This window comes from Oryctolagus cuniculus, chromosome 1 (genome assembly GCF_964237555.1).
Source record: "Oryctolagus cuniculus chromosome 1, mOryCun1.1, whole genome shotgun sequence".
NCBI lineage: Eukaryota > Metazoa > Chordata > Mammalia > Lagomorpha > Leporidae > Oryctolagus > Oryctolagus cuniculus.
In genome coordinates this window covers 231,702,982-231,718,455 of record NC_091432.1, presented here as the reverse complement: position 1 = coordinate 231,718,455, position 15,474 = coordinate 231,702,982, and the positions used below count along the sequence as shown (strand labels likewise).

The 15,474-nt window shown below is 63.5% G+C and overlaps 1 protein-coding gene across 4 annotated transcripts; it reads right to left on the bottom strand.

Annotated features, from left to right (window-relative positions):
• Nucleotides 1–1,503: 1,503 nt before the first annotated feature.
• On the bottom strand, nt 1,504–15,303 carry CERCAM (cerebral endothelial cell adhesion molecule). 4 transcript variants are annotated; one of them, XM_070057540.1, is made up of 15 exons: nt 15,186–15,303; nt 10,262–10,388; nt 9,984–10,073; nt 7,948–8,058; nt 7,736–7,853; nt 7,117–7,251; nt 6,773–6,977; nt 5,751–5,870; nt 5,365–5,441; nt 5,165–5,271; nt 3,728–3,860; nt 2,945–3,072; nt 2,590–2,793; nt 2,071–2,323; nt 1,504–1,966 (listed from the first exon to the last, which is right to left on the bottom strand). In XM_070057540.1, exons 4-14 carry the CDS (start codon nt 8,019–8,021, stop codon nt 2,071–2,073), a joined length of 1,554 nt encoding a protein of 517 aa, XP_069913641.1. In that variant the 5' UTR covers nt 8,022–8,058; nt 9,984–10,073; nt 10,262–10,388; nt 15,186–15,303; the 3' UTR covers nt 1,504–1,966. The 4 variants fall into 4 exon arrangements, with proteins under 4 accessions (XP_069913641.1, XP_069913650.1, XP_069913652.1 ...); XM_070057549.1 differs by lacking the exon at nt 15,186–15,303 and adding an exon at nt 10,572–10,736; XM_070057551.1 differs by lacking the exon at nt 15,186–15,303 and having other exon boundaries at nt 10,262–10,463.
• Between the last annotated feature and the right edge of the window lie 171 nt (nt 15,304–15,474).

Genomic DNA, 15,474 nt, shown 5'->3' with positions numbered 1-15,474 from the left:
TGGAAGTTTATTTATTTTCATTTATTTGATAGGCAGAGTAACGGGGAGGGGGGAGGAATCTTCCATCTGCTGGTTCACCGCCCCCTCCGCCCAGTGGCGACAACAGCCAGAGCGAAGCCACAGCTAAGAACCCCAGCAAGTTTCCCCGCGGGCAGCAGAGGCCCCAGTCCTTGAGCTGCCCCTCAGGACGCATCAGCAGGAAACTGAATTGGAAGCGGCTGTAGGGCCGGCGCTGTGGCACAGTGGGTGAGCCGCAGCCTGCAGTGCCGGCATCCCATATGGGTGCCAGTTTGAGTCCCGGCTGCTCCACTTCCAATCCAGCTCTCTGCTATGGCCTGGGAAAGCAGTGGAAGATGGCCCAAGTGCTTTGGCCCCTGCACCCGCGTGGGAGACCTGGAAGAAACTCCTGGCTCCTGCCTTCAGATCAGCCCAACTCCGGCTGTTGCAGTCATTTGGGGAGTGAACCGGCAGATGGAAGACCTGTCTCTCTGTAACTCTATCTCTCAAATAAATAAATAAAATCTTTTTTTAAAAAAAAAAAGACTTAAAAAAAAAAAATAAAAGCAATGCAGCCAGGACTCCTTGGCATCTAAACTCACGGCACCACACCTCCCGCCCCAATAAATGTTAATGCAATGGCTGAAGGAAACACCGGAGGCCTTGAAGGTAGAAGCCACTTGCTCAAGGTCATAGCCATCCAGAATTAATGGCTTTCACCCTTGGAAGCCCACAAAGCCCCAAACCCACTGCCCTAGCCCAGAGTGCCTCTTATCCTTGGCCGGGCCGGGCCTGGACCTCACTCCCAGACAGAGCCAGGGCATGTGTATCGCATGCTGCCAGCACTGGGGGCTCCCACAGCCAGGCTGAGGGGCTGCCGTGGGAGGCGGGCAGGAAAGGGGCTCCTGGAGGCGGCAACCTGGAGGCACCAGCAGCGCAGTCCGGCCAAGGCCAGGAACCACCTCCCCCCCACTCCACCGGCCGCCTGAGTGTGGGTGCAGGAGGCAGTTGCTGGCCTTACGGTGGTGGGGGAGGGAGGCAAAGCCCGAGCCCCCAGGCACAGGTGGCTCAGGGGCAGATACCCAAACTCCACGCTTCCTTTCCCATGGTTAGCCCCAAACCAGCCACCTTGCGCCCTCTAGTGGCTCCACTGGTTAGGGCCAGACAGGAGCCCTGGGTCTCCCTGCAACCCCTCCCGCACCAGGGGCCACTCCTGGAGGTCAGTTTTCAGTAAGATCCAAAGGCCAGGGAGCATGTGCGGCCTCGGCTCTGGCCTGGGTCCCCACCCCGACTGGCAAAGTGACCGCAGTGATGACATCAGCCCCACCCCAGCGACCCAAGAGCAGATGAAGCCAGCGCCGGGGTGGCACCTGCCCCGTCACCCAGCACGGAGGTCAGGCCAGAGTGCCCAGCTCCCCCTCCACGCCAACCGTCTCCCTGCCTCGGCACGCGCTCCCTCCCAGGCCGGCTCAGAAGCAACGAGGCTCCACCACGGCTCAGAAAGTATAAAGTGCAAATACAGTGGGCTTTTATTGCAGGCCTACTGTGTGCTGGGCACCAGATCCGCAAGGGTCCACCTGCCACTTCCCGGGGAAGCAGCTGCTGGCGAGACCTGAACGCTGAGTTGGGAAGGGGCCGAGGTGGAGGTAGAAGGGGCAGAGGGGCCCCGGAGGCTCCTGGGTTCCGCCCGGCTTGAAAACTGAAGGCTGGGGAGCCACCTCCCTCCTCCACCCCCAGCCCCAGAATCAGCCAGGCAGGGTCAGGGAACCCCAAGTCCCGCCCTTGTGCTGTGTGACCTTTGAGGAATGAGATCCGTCTCTGAGTGGTTTCTCCTGATGTGAGAGGGGTCAGGAGGGCAGAGCGGCCTTGCCCAGGGCAGCACCTTGGTCCATGGCTCCCGGGGGCAGCTCCTGCTCCTGTCCCACTGCGCAGCTGCAGCCACGTCCTGCGCGCTCCACTGGAGCGGCACCTGGTGGGCCAGGAGAGAGAGAGAGAGAGAGAGAGAGAGGACCACAGTGGGACAGACGCAGAGAGACAGAGCCAGAGAGAGGCAGAGTGAGGCCCGGGCCTCACCTAGAGCTCATCCCGGGGGTGGGGATGGAGGGCGTGGCCACTACTGCCGGCCAGGTCTGGACGAGGGCCACGCAGGGTCTTCTGGGAGCCGCTCCAGCTGATGAGGCGGCCGCTGTCGTCGTCCCAGGGGGAGGACGTCTCGGTGTCACTGAGCCACTCTGCGTCCCCCGCGTAGTGGGTGGGGGCGGCCAGCAGGGGTCGGGCTGAGAAGGCCTGCAGGTCCCGCGGCCAGAAGTGCGCCTTGTACTGCTCGCTGCGGGGAGGGGCCACAGCTCAGCCCTCCCCCCAGACCGCGTGCCAGCCCCGGCCGCGTCCCCACGGCAGCCCAGGATGCGGGGTTTCTATCACCCCCACTTTCCATGAGGACAGAGGCTCAGGAGGGGCCCACACGCAGTGCTTACACGGAGCCTGGCCTGGCTCCAGGGCTACTCCCGGGTGACGACACAGGCCTCGCCAGCCACAGTCTCCCCGGGGGGCTCCTGTGCGGGCCGCCCCCGCCCACCCTCGTGGGACGCTCACTTGGGGTGCCGGTCAAACATGATGGGCAGAAACTCGTCCACAGGCAGCATGCGGCGCAGGGGCTGTGAGGCCAGCAGCTTGCGGGCCCCTGCCAGGCTCAGGGCGTACGCCAGCGTCCAGTACGAGTACCCAGCCACCACCAGGCTGGGCAGCCCCTCCACGGCCACCTCCTCCTCAGGGTTCACCTGCTTCCGGCCGAGGTAGCTGCAAGCGACAGCAAGGGCCCCAGGAGTCACTGTGCGTCCTGGGGTGTCAGCCTCTCCCAGGGCCAGGCTCTGGGCAGGATTCCAAGCAGGACGACGCAAGGCCGAGGCGCACCCCTGTCCCTTGCCCCCAGGGGGTGCGGGCTGCCTACATCAGGTCCCAGGGGAGTTCCTCTGCTGCCACCTGCTCCATCAGCCGCTCCAGCCTCCCCCTGAAGTTGCTCTCAAACCGCACGTCGTCCTCAAACACCAGGACCCGGGCCAGGCCCCTGGCAGCCACCTGTGGGACACGCGGGCGGCAGGGGTTCTTCCGCTGGGAGCCACCGCCTCCCACCTGGCTGAAGCCCACAGGCTCCGCCCAGCTGCTCGGCCTGGGGCTCCAGAGTCTGCCGAGGGCTCCCACTGCCCGGGGGCTGAAGTCCCAAGCTGCCCCGGCACTCAAGGCCCTCCAGGCCCCAGTCTGGCTCTCCCAGCAGGATCCCGAAGGTAATGAGGACCCTTGCTACCCTCGTAGGGCACAGCTGCATCCCGGGAGGCCAGGGCTTGGGCTCGCCACCAGGGGCCCTCGGGAGAAGCGTGAAGGTCTCTACCGTGGAAAGGACGGGGACAGACATTTGGGAGGGGAACAGGGCCGCACTGGCTTCCTCCACCAGGAAGGCGAGCCCCCCCCCCCCCACGCCCACCCACACGAGGCCTCAAAGTCAGAACAGGGCTCCTCTCCCCGAGCCTGTGGATGGCCCCGCCTCTCTCTTCCGAGCCCCTCTGGGCCCTGAGACCCCGGGGGATCCCCATGGCAGGAAGCAGGTGGACGTGAGTGTCTCCCAGCACACAGCAGGTGCTCAGTAGAGGGAGGAAGGCAGCAGCCGCTGGCCGCGTGCTGTGGGTGCAGCTCACCCAGTGCCGGGGCGCCCTGCTCTCCCCTCGGGGTGTCTCACCTCCTCCCAGATGGTGTAGTGGCTGAGGAAGCAGCCCACCTCGCCCTTGGTCAGCGTGCGGCCCGAGTAGGGGTCCTGGTAGCCAGGGAGCAGGTCCACACCCAGGCTCCTGAGGACACTGCTGTTGAGCGTCCTGGGGGACAGAGCACGGGGGGCGGTCAGTGGCCCTTGGGGGGGGGGTCTGGCCTGTGACTGCTGAAGCTGGCTTGTTTGTTTTCATTCTTGTTGAAGGCAGAGTGACCAAGAAAAGGGGAGGGGGAGAGAGAGAGAGCTGGAGGGGAGGAGAGAGAGAGGGAGGGAGAGAGAGACTCTTCCATCCACTGGTTCAGTCTCCAAATAGCCACAGTAGCCGAGACTGAGCCAGGCCAAAGCCAGGGGCCAGGAACTCCATGTGGGTCTCCCACGTGAGTGGCAGGGACCCAAAGACTTGGGCCGTCCTCTGCTGCTTTCCCAGGGGCATTAGCAGGAGCCAAATCGGAACTGGGGCAGCCGGGACTCTAGCAGGCACTCCGATGGGAGATGCTGCTGTCACAGCAGTGGCCCCGCGGGAGCCGGTCTGAAGGAGACTTCAGGCGTGAGATTCCTGGGGGTCCGGGGAACCGTCAGGAACCGTCACCAGCTCAGGAGGTCTTGGGGGGCGGGGCGGGGCAGCTGCCGAGGGGAGCCATGCCAGGATGAACATGAGAACTTGGGGAGACTTCTTGGGCGGAGGCCTGAGTAACGGTGGACATCCATGGGCCAGAAGCGCCAGGGGCTTGAAGCAGACAGCAGCAGGTGTATGGGGCCCTGTGATGCTGGTGGCTGCAGGAGCCTGGCCTCCGACCCCCGGGGACCAGGGCTGGCCTGCACCTTCCCCACCCCTCAGGCACCAAAGTCCCGGATGAGAGGAACACAGTTGAAGACACCCAAGCCTCGGGATTCTACGCCTCCCTCTTCACGGAGAACGGGCGGGCGCAGCGGCGCAGTGGGCGAGGCCACCACTTAGACATCCGCGTCCGTATCAGAGTGCCAGTTCCAGGCCTGGCTCCCCCGCTCCAATCCAGCTGCCTGCCAGTGTGCACCCTGGGAGGCCGCATATGCTGGCTCAAGTGGCCAGGTCCCTACTGCCCACGTGGGAGACCGGGATGAAGTTCCAGGCTCCTGGCTTCAGCCTGGCCCAGCCCTGGCTGCTGCAGGCATTTGGGGAGTGAACCAGCGCATGGGAGATCTGTCTGTCTCTCTCTATGCCACCCTGCCTTTCTAGTAGGTTGAGAACGAGACCTGGAACCCAAACCCTGGCCCTGAACCACCTCCTCCCTCTGGTGAGCTGAGGGAGGCATCCTGCCCCAAGTCTGCCCGGAGTGGATGCCTCCTAGAACAGGAAGCTCCTTCAACATGTCTGCTTTTCCCGTTCCCGGGCGCTCAGCGATGGACCACACGGGCCCCAGGAAGCCTCACCGGCCGTCCACGGCGTCCAGCACCCGCCCCAAGATCTCCATCTCCCAGAGGGAACTGAGCATGCGCGCCCGGCGCTCCGGCCTGCGCGCCAGGCTGATGACGAACACCTGGAGGAGGCAGCAGGGGGCGCTGTGGGGGCGTGGAGGGGCCGGAAGAACCCATCCGCCTCCGGACCCCAATCCTGAGCAGGAGGAACTTACCTCGTCGAACCCCATCCTACTGGGCCTCTTTGGGGGCCGAGACACATGAGCTGAGGCCTGCATGGGGGGCCCATCCACTACGAAGGAAAGCACCCCTGATCCAGAGTGCCCACGGCCCCTGCAAGTAGCCATCCTGGAGCCCGAGCCCCTGCACCCCACAGAACCCCCACCGGGAAGGCCCCTTGGAGGTCCCAGAGTCCCCCTGCCCCCACTCTACAGATGGGAAGACTGAGGCTCCATGGGGAGAGAAACTTGTTCAGAGGCAGGGACTGAGCTACAGGCAAGGCTAGAACTCCAAGCTTAGGTCTGCGGCCCAGGAAAAGGGGCACTGGGGGAGGCAGGACCCCTCCCAGCAAGACCCGCACAGAACAGGCTCCCAGCCTCACCTAGCGACTCCAGGATCAGGTGGATAAAGTTGACCTTCTCGTCCTCCAGCCCCTGATGGGATTTTACCGCCACGTTCATGTACCCGTACCGGTGCTCATTGCACACGTGGGCCGAGACCCCTGCCAAGAGAGGCCCCCGGCGAATGCCGGAGTGGGGGCAGGGCTCTCAGAACCCAGGGCGGGAGGCTTCCCTGGGACTGGGCTCCCCGCCTGTGGACGGAGGGAGGGAGCTTGGCCCGCACAGCATCTCGGGGCTGTTTGCAGACGGATTACTAATTCAGCAGATCTGCCTGGAGCCCCTGCTGGGCACATGCTGGGCACCTGCTGGGCACCGGGCTGCGGTGCTGAGCAGGACAGGGCCCTGCGCTGGCCGCCCCGCTGCCCCACCCCACATCCTCCCATCTCTCCCAGCCCCACCGCCCCACCCTGACCCCAGCGCTGCACCCCACCCCCTCCTGCCCCTCGCCGTGCTGCCTGCCACCGGCACCCAGGGAGGCCTTTTGCTGCCTTCGGTAGGTAGCACCTTAACTACAGTGAGCCCCAGGGATGCTGGCACGGTGTCCTCTGTCCCCCAGATCCTGCAACAGCCAAGCCTGGACCAGGTCAAAGTCAAAGCCAGGAGTCAGACGCTCCACTCAGGGACCCAAGCGCGTAAGTCATCATCCGTTGCCTCTCGGGATGCATTGGCAGGAAGCCGGATTGGAAGCAGAGCGGCTGGGACTTGAAGCGGCACTGGGATATGGGACGCGGGCGTCCTAGGCAGGGGCTTTGCCGGCTGCATCGCAACAGCTGCCCTGTGCGCTGTGCTTTTCAGAGCTAACCTGGCAGCAGCGTGAAGCCGAGCAGCTGAGGTGCCGCATTTGTCGCCGCGGGGCATTTGGGGACGATCTTTCTCTATCTGTCACTGCTCTTCAGGCAAGCCAACAAACCAACAAATCTCTCCAGAAAACGTGGGCATCCTAAATGGAGGGAGTGGCACGCGCGCAAAGGCCCAGCGGCCTCCAAGGAGGGCTGATCCTCACCAGCAGCCTGGCAGGCATAGGCGAAGACAATGATGTCGTCGAAGGGCCAGGTGTAGTTCGGGTGCGGGGGGTAGAAGGCGAGCTGGGCTGTCCCCTCGGCCCGCAGGGACAGCAGGAATGTGGAGTGGACCATGGGGACGCGGAAGCAGCCCCGGCGCTGCCGGTTCTTGGTGGGGAAGTACTCGGCTGTGCGGCGGTAGTAGCCCTGGGTGGGGGAGGGGTGCTCTGCGTGTCCATGGCCCCCAGAGCCTCAGGCTCTCTGCTCCCTGGGCACCCCCCTCCCCAGCTCCAGGGCTCCAGGGCTCCAGGGCTCCAGGCCTCCGAGGCCCGATCCCCGGCCTCACCTGCGGGGTGATCCCACACCAGAAGTTGGAGTAGTAGGTCTGGGAGTCCAGCATGGGCGCCACCACCGGCAGCCCGCGCTCCACCAGGAGCCGCAGTGTCTGGTTGTTGGTCAGAATGTTGTCTGTGTCTGCAAACTTTGGAGAGTGGAGGTCACAGGCCCTGGCCCTCTTTGGGCTGCAGCCCCCCCAGGGACTTCGCTGGGTGGACGTCTAGGATCCAGTCACAGGGATCTACCCAACAACCCTAGCGGGTCCGTTTAGGTACCAAGCATCTATGGGGACAATGGCTCAGTGTTTAGGTCTGGAGACGCTGATCTGAGAACCTTATCTGAGATCTGGTTTAGGGAGTGGATTCAGAGACCTGCTCTGAGCTTTAGCTCAGGGATCCAGACCACGTTTATACTCTGGGTTCTAGTTCAGGAATCTAGGCTCAGTATATCCTGGGATGTGTCTCAGGGATGCAGGCTTAGCACCAGCCTGAGTTCAAACAGAAGGATCCAAACTCTACGCTGGGTCTGGGAGCTAAAGGATGCGGTCTGCAGGCCACTCAGTCCCGCGAGACTTCGCTAGGGAAGGGCACCACCCCTTCAGGGCCCGGCCCCCCGCCAGGCCTCCTTACCAGGATGTAGTCAGCGCCCCAGCCCCTGGCAAAGCTCAGGGCTTCTTGCTTCAGCTCCATCAGAAACTGGTGCCTTTCTCTAGTCCAGTGCTTGGGGCCCTCTTCATCCGGGTAGGACCTGTGGGGACACAGAGGGCAGGGGCAGCGAGGGGGCCGGAGCCCTGGCTGCAGGCTGCGGCGCCAGTGTCCACACCCCTGCCCCAGATCCCCACCTGGGCTCCCCCTCAGGCCTCCAGACCACGGCTGCGTAGTCCGCGCCCACGGCGGCCAGCCACTCCCGCAACATCTCCGTGGTGTTGTCCACATTGTGGTCAGTGGCGCACCTGGGGACACAGAGGAGGACAGTGAGGGGCCCGGCCACACAAGGACTGGGCCCTGAGGCAGCCTCCTCTCAGAGGCGCCGGCCCCTTGAGGCTGCCAGAGTCCCATGTCCTGCTGTGTGGTCCCTCTCTGGGCCTGCCTTCCCCTCCTGTCCACGCTGTCCTGCCCGCGTCATGGCCCAGAGGAGCCACTCAGAAAGGTGAGCACCCTCTCTGCCCCTGCCACCCTCCCCTGCCACCTGCCTTCCTTGCTGTGTGACCACAGGCCAGCCCCTCTCCCTCTCTGAATCGGCACTGGACAAGAGAGCCGCAGCTTTCCCCTACGCACAGATCCGAGGAGTGCTGAGGGCCCACGCTCTGGTGCCCCGGAGCGTAACCTCCCTCCCCTGGGGAAGGGGCTCCCAATTTGGAGGTGGGGGGCCGAACCAGGGGCCCAGGTTTTAGGCGATGCTGCCCCTTTAAGTCCGTTTCCTGGGAGTGAGACTAAGTACGTGTCACCTCTAATAGGGGTGGGAACTGACTCCCAGGCTGTGGTCATTGTGGGCGGCCTCCCCAGGCCTCGCCCCACCTCCAGCCCAACTGTGGTGTGTCCTGGGGGGTGGTTTGTGATTGCTCATCTCTCCCCAACCTCAGGGGGAGGGGGCTCTCACAGACTGGGGTTGTGGCCCCTGATTGTACCGGACACCGGCAGGAAGGTCCGGGGGCGGGGGGGCTGAGAGCACTCGCCACCAGGCTGCCCACCGCCTGCCACTCTGGGCCCCGGCTGAGGGCAGAGGCTCCTGTGTGCTCCAGGCCAGCCGACAACCACAGTCCCCTGGGGACTGGGTCTGGGCTCTGAATGCTGGGCCCCTGTGACACCCAGGGAGGCCCCAGAGGAGGAGGGGGCTGGAAAGAGGGTTGGGGCCCCCATCCACTGTGGGCTGGGGATCCAGGCTTAGCACCCAGGGGTCTCCAGGGGCGCTGGAGGCTGTGCAGGCCTGTCGTGGGGGGAGGGCTCGGCAGGGTGGTGTCTGTGCAGGGAGCAGACAGGGCCAGCCCGGGGCGGGGGCTAAGGAGTCCTAAGGGCGCCCCAGCCCGGGTGTCTCTCACCAGAGGGCCAGCCTGGCCCGGGGGTAGTCCAGCCGCTCCAGCGCGCCCAGGTAGTGGGGCAGGGAGTGCTCAGCATTGCGGGCCAGGATGGCAAGAACCACGGTGGGCAGCGGCGGCGGCGGCGGCGGCTCCGGGACGCCCGTGGCCTCGAGCCGCGGCCCCAGCAGGAGCAGCAGCGGCAGCAGCGGGACAGCGGGGGCAGCGCGCATGGCGGGCGCTCGGCGACGGCGGCGGCCCCCGGGGCTCCGGGCCCAGCCGAGGGGAATGGGCGGGGCGGGGCGGCCAGGCCGGGGCGGGGCCCGGGGCCCACGGCGCGGGCGGGGCCGGCTCTGGCCCGGAGGGGACCCGGGCGAACCCCCGCCCCCCAAGAGTGGGCTCCCACTGCTCCGCCCTGTGCGTGGATTCTGAAATCCCCTCTCCTCCTCCCGGGGCACCGGGGGGCCGCGGTCCGGAGCCGTGTAGCGGATGCGACCCACGGGCAGCCGGGCCCAGCGGGACCCCGGAGCGGAGAAGGGGGGAAGAGGGGAGGGTCCGGGGTGACGGCATCGGAGCCGGCCTGGCGTCTGAGCACGCTCGACTCCCCGGATCGCTGAGTGTCCAGTCCCTGGAATCCCGGCTCCCCTGAACCTGCATCCCTCGAGCCCGCCCCCGACGCTCGGACCTCAGACCCCGCGGGGCGGGACCCACGCCCGGCTGCAGCCTTTCCGGGGTTCCCCGGCCGCCGGCCCGCCCCCGCGCGCCCTCTGGCGGCCGCAGACGGGAACTTCGCAGACGAGCGAAGCCACGCGTGGGCGCGAGAGAAAGACCCGGGGGTGGGGCCGAGACCGGCTTCCCCTGACCTGGGCGCGCCGTCCCACGGCGGTCTGCGCCTGGCGTGCCGCGCGCGTCGCCGTCCTCGCTTCGGCTGCCTACACCGGCACTGATCCGGCCTTTAAGAGAGCAGATCCCACGTTTAAGCCCGGTGTAGAACTAGGGAACCCCTGACCGTGACCCTGCCCCCCTGGAAAACGGGGGACACAGCCTCCCTGGGGTACACGGCATGAAAGGAGTCGCCAGCCTCTGTTGCAACAGGAACGTTAAAGAGGAGGGGCCTGGAGGCGGGGGAGCTGCCACCGACCTGAGACAAGTGGCTCTCCCTGAGCCTTGGGGTCCTGGCGTGGTGCTCCGGGGCTGATACCAAGTCCAAGGGTTTGCAAGGAGGCCTTGCTAGAACGAGACACTTGCAGCTTTGCTCCGCGTGGAGGCTGAGAGGCAGGAAGAGGTCCGGCCTGGGGATGAGGCTGGCAGAGGGGCCCTTCATTCACCCCCACCCCCTGCTTTTCTGTGGGCACCTGGGGGGGTCTCTCTGCAGCCTCTTCCCAGGGCAAGGAGGGCGCGAGGCCTGTGCCTGCAGCCCCACCGGGAGAGGGGGGAAGGAAGGGACTTGCCTGGTGAGGGGACGGTACCGGCAGCATCAAAGTCTCCACCAGGCTGGGGGCAGAACTTCAAGGCGGCCCGTGATCCCGCAGTGACGGGGCCCAGGGACAGGGCGGCATCTTGGAGAGCTGTGAGTGCCCTCCTGGGCAAGGCAGCCTCCGGCAGGAAGGCACACCCAGCAGGAACACGGAGCCCCACCCCCCAAAGCCAAGCAGTGCCCCCACCTCACCCACCCCAGCCCCGCCCCGGGTCACCAAATCCTGAGGTCAAAAGGTGGGGCGGGGGTGACCCTGGGAAGTGATCGGAGGGCTCCACCCTCATGGAGGGGGTTAGCGCCCCCAGGTGGGGGGGGGAGCTTGTTCTCACTTCCGCCTGTGAGACCAGGAGTCAGCACCATCCCGAGGAACCAGGACCTCGCCAAACCCGCTGGCGCCTGGATCTGGGATTTGCTGGGCTCCAGGACTTGGATTTGCTGGGCGATAAACTTGTGTTTCTAAGTTACCCAGGCTAAAGGACTTCGTCTAGCAGCTCCCATGGACTAGCAGGTTCTTCCCCCGCCTGGAGTCCTCTGCCCACTGCATGCACCCCTCCGTCCCCTCTGCCTCCTCTCCCGCCCCCCACTCCGTCCCCAGTGCTCCTAGCCTGTCGCTGACCCACTTATCCCAGGGCTTTTCCCACTCCCTCTGCCACCTTGCTCCGGGGTGGCAGCCAGGAGCCCCACCCACGGCCCAGCGCTCACCCCCTGTGCCCCGCCTCCTCTCCTCGGTGGCGTTCAGAGCCCCACTCCACTCTCCCTTCCCCACAGCGAGAAACAGAAGCCACAGCCTGGGAACTGGTTTGCAGCCTCTCTCCTCCCACCTGCTACAGTGGGGGAGGTGCCCCCCCACCACGGGGTCACCCCCTGCCCTTCCTGTCTCCCCAGGCTCCAATCCCCCCTCCCCCAGAAGACTGGAATCTTCCACCAAGGCTCCTGCACCCCCAACTGTGGCTGTCACTCTCCCTCCAAAGCCCCGGGCTGACGAGCTGCTCAGGGCTGGACCCGCCAAGGCTGCCGTGTGGACACCATGCTCCTCCGGCCGCTGCCCCCACTTCCCTGCTGGCTGCAGGGACCACGCCTTCTTTCTAAAAACCCACCTAGTAGTGCATCTGCCCACGTGGACCCAAGCTCTGCTCGTCCCTGACAGAGCCCTCAGCGTCCCCGGACCTGGCTCCTCCTTGCCGGGGCATGCTTGGCCCACCCCATCACCAGGCTGGAGGCCTGGGTGTGGAGGGTGGCGAGTGCCCCCTGCTCCCTCACCCCATCCTGTGCCTCCCCCTCCCAGGGCGCTGGCATCCCTCCCCTCCCCGGGGCCCCCGCACCTCCCGGCACCCCCACCGCCAGGCTGTCCTCTGGCACCCAGCATGCCTGGCCTGACAGTGTGCTTGGGCTACCTGCTGTCTTTGGCATGGAGCTCAGACCCCACAGGGGCATCAGGGCCTGCATGGCCGGCCGGCAGCTCCTCCAGCTCCTCTGATCTCCACCCGCCCCCCACCCGGTCTTCTTCCAGCCAAACTGGACAACTTGTTTTTGCCAGGGACTGGCGTTGAGGTGGATCAGGCTGCTGAACTGCTTCCATGTCAGCTCCCTGCTAAGGCGCCTGGGAACGCAGCCCACAGGACACACCCCTGCGAAGCTTCTGGCTCCTGGCTTTGGCCAGGTCCACACCTGGCCATTGCAGTCTTTTGGGAAGTGATGAATCTTTCTCTCTCTCCTTCTCTGCCCTTTCTCTCTGTGACTCTACTTTTCAAATAAATCTTTTTATTTTTAAAGTTTTATTTATCTGAAAGAGTTAGAGAGAGAGAGAGAGAGGATTTTCCATCCACTGGTTCATTCCCCAGATGGCCACAATGGACAGGGCTAGGCCAGGTCAAAGCCAGGAGCCAGGAGTTGCTTCTAAATCTCCCAACTGGGTGGCAAGAGCCCAGACACTTGGGCCATTTCTCGCTGCCCTTCCCGGGCCATGGCAGAGAGCTAGATTGGAAGTGGAGCAGCCGGGACTTGAACTGGCGTCCACATGGGATGCTGCTTAACCCATGATGCCACAATGCTAGCCCCAATAAGTCTTTTTTTTTTTTTTTTTTTTTTTTTTTTTGACAGGCAGAATGGACAGTGAGAGAGAGACAGAGAGAAAGGTCTTCTTTTTGCCGTTGGTTCACCCCCCACAATGGCCGCCACGGCCGGCGCACCACACTGATCCGAAGGCAGGAGCCAGGTGCTTTTCCTGGTCTCCCATGGGGTGCAGGGCCCAAGCACTTGGGCCATCCTCCACTGCACTCCCTGGCCACAGCAGAGAGCTGGCCTGGAAGAGGGGCAACCGGGACAGAATCTAGTGCCCCGACCGGGACTAGAACCCAGTGTGCTGGTGCCGCTAGGTGGAGGATTAGCCTAGTGAGCCGCGGCGCCGGCCAATAAGTCAGTCTTTTTAAAAAACTTATTGTTTCCAGATCATTCCGTGCGCCTGGACCTTCTTGGTCCCTCCGCCTGCACTGGTCTTCCCCTTCCTGCACAGCTGCCGTACCGCAGGCCCTGCTGCCTCAGTTCCCTTCCTGCCTCTGGAAAGTCCTCCTTGATGTCAACCCAGGGAGACACCTTTACACAGTGTCCTACACGGCGCCATTCACCCAGCAAAATTTAACTGTTTTATTTTATTTAAAGATTTATTTATCTATTTGAAAGACAGAGATAGAAGCTCCATCTGCCAGTTCACGCCCGGAATGGCTGCAATGGCTGGGGCTGGCTCAGGTGGAAGCCGGGAGCCAAGAACTCTGTCTGGGTCTCCCACGCGGGTGCAGGGGCCCAAGCACTTGGGCCGTCCTCCACTGCTTTCCCAGGTCACAGCAGGGAACTGGATCGGAAGCAGAAAAGCTGTGACTAGAATCAGTGGTCGCCTACGGGATGCTGGCAATGCAGGAGCCATGTGCTCACTGTGCCCCAAAGTCAGCTTCAGATTGATTTTATGTTTCAAAATTTAGGTAGACAGGGACAGCGCTGTGATGTAGTAGGTTAAGCCTCCGCCTGTGGTGCCAGCATCCCATATGGGCGCCAGTTCAAGTCCCAGCTGTTCCACTTCCGATTTAGCTCTCTGTTGATGGCCTGGGAAAGCAGTGGAGGATGGCCCAAGTCCTTGGGCCCCTGGACCTGCGTGGGAGGCCCGGAAGAAGCTCCTGGCTCCTGGCTTCAGACTGGTTCTGCTCTGGCCTTTGCAGCCATCTGAGGAGTGAACCAGCGGATGGAAGTCTCACTTTCTCTCTGTGTAGCTCTTTCAAAAATAAATAAATCTTAAAAAAAAAAAAAAGGTGTTGGGGAGCAGTACCGTGGCACAGCAGGGCAGCAGGTTAAGCCTCCACCCGCAATGCAGGCATCCCACAGGGGTGCTGGCTGGAGACTCGGCTGTTCCACTTCTGATCCAGCTCCCTAATGTGCCTGGGGAAGCAGCAGAAGATGGCCCAAATGCTTGGGCCTCTGCACCCGCGTGGGAGACCTGGAAGAACCTCCAGGCTCCTGGCTTTGGCCTAGCCCAGCCCTGGCCATCGTGTCCATTTGGGGAGTGAGACAGCAGATGGAACATCTCTCTCTCTCCCTCCCTCCCTCTCTCTCTCTCCCTCCCTCCCTCTCCCTCCCTCCCTCCCTCTCCCCTCCCCCACCTCTCTCCTCTCATTATAACTGCTTTTCAAGTAAATGAAGAACCAATCAATCTTAAAAAAAAGTCAGTGGTGGGGGGTGGGGTGGGTGGACATTTGGTTCGGCTGTTAAGACCCCGCTCTCCCACATCCTATATCGGAATCCCTGGGTTCAAGTCCTGGCTCCACTCCCACTTCAGCTTCCTGGAAGGCAGGAGGCGATGGCTCCTGGCTTCAGCACAACCCAAGCTCTGGCTGTTGCAAGCATTTGAGGAGTGAACCAGCAGATGGGAGCGTGTTTGTTTCTCTCTCTCTCTCTCTGCCTTCCAGATAAGTAAAATAAATTTTAGAAATTAAATGAGGATTGCTCTGGCTGCAGCTCAGAGGGCAGAGGTGGGGCCAAGCAGGGGCACCTAAGTCCCAGGAACAAAGGCGCTGGGACTAACCTTAACCCTAACCCTAACCCTAACCCTAACCCTAACCCTAACCCTAACCCTAACCCTGGGGTAAGAGTTGTGTCACGGGGGGCGGGGCCGCCAGCCTGTGGGCTTGGATGTGGGAGACAGCGCCAGCCCCCAGAGGACGTTGCGACCGGCTGGGGCAGAGTAGACCGGTAGCTGAGCGGGGAAGACTCGAGAAGGAGCAGGTAAGAGGTGAAACCAGGTGCCGTTCTGGTGTTTCTGCGGAGCTGTCAGCCACCAGGTCACGGCTCTGCCTGTCGCGCCCCGAGCTCCGTCCGAGGCAGGGGTGCCCCCTCCAGCTGCCGCCTCGGCTTGGCTTCTACCTTGGCCCCTGCTCATCGCTGTATCCCAGCCCTAGCTTGGGGCCGGCGGGCGTGGCTTACAGCAGGGTCATCGAGGAAAGGAGGGGCTCCTCCAACACCCGTCCTCCCACCCACCCTCCTTTTCTGCCCCCGAGTGGAACCAGAAGACACATTCTGCAAAGGCAACACTGGCCCCACTTACAGTTATTCTAAAGCGGTGGGTCTCAAAGCGTGGCCAGCGACCAGCAGCCATCAGTGTCCTCTGGGACTCGCCAGAAGTGCAAGTTCTTAGGCCGCGGAGGCCACGCAGTCTGTTTTTTTCTTTTTCTTTTTCTTTTTTGACAGGCATAGTGGACATTGAGAGAGAGAGACAGAGAGAAAGGTCTTCCTTTGCCATTGGTTCACCCCCCACAATGGCCTCCACGGCCAGTGCACCATGCTGATCCAAAGGCAGGAGCCAGGTGCCTCTCCTGGTCTCCCATGGGGTGCAG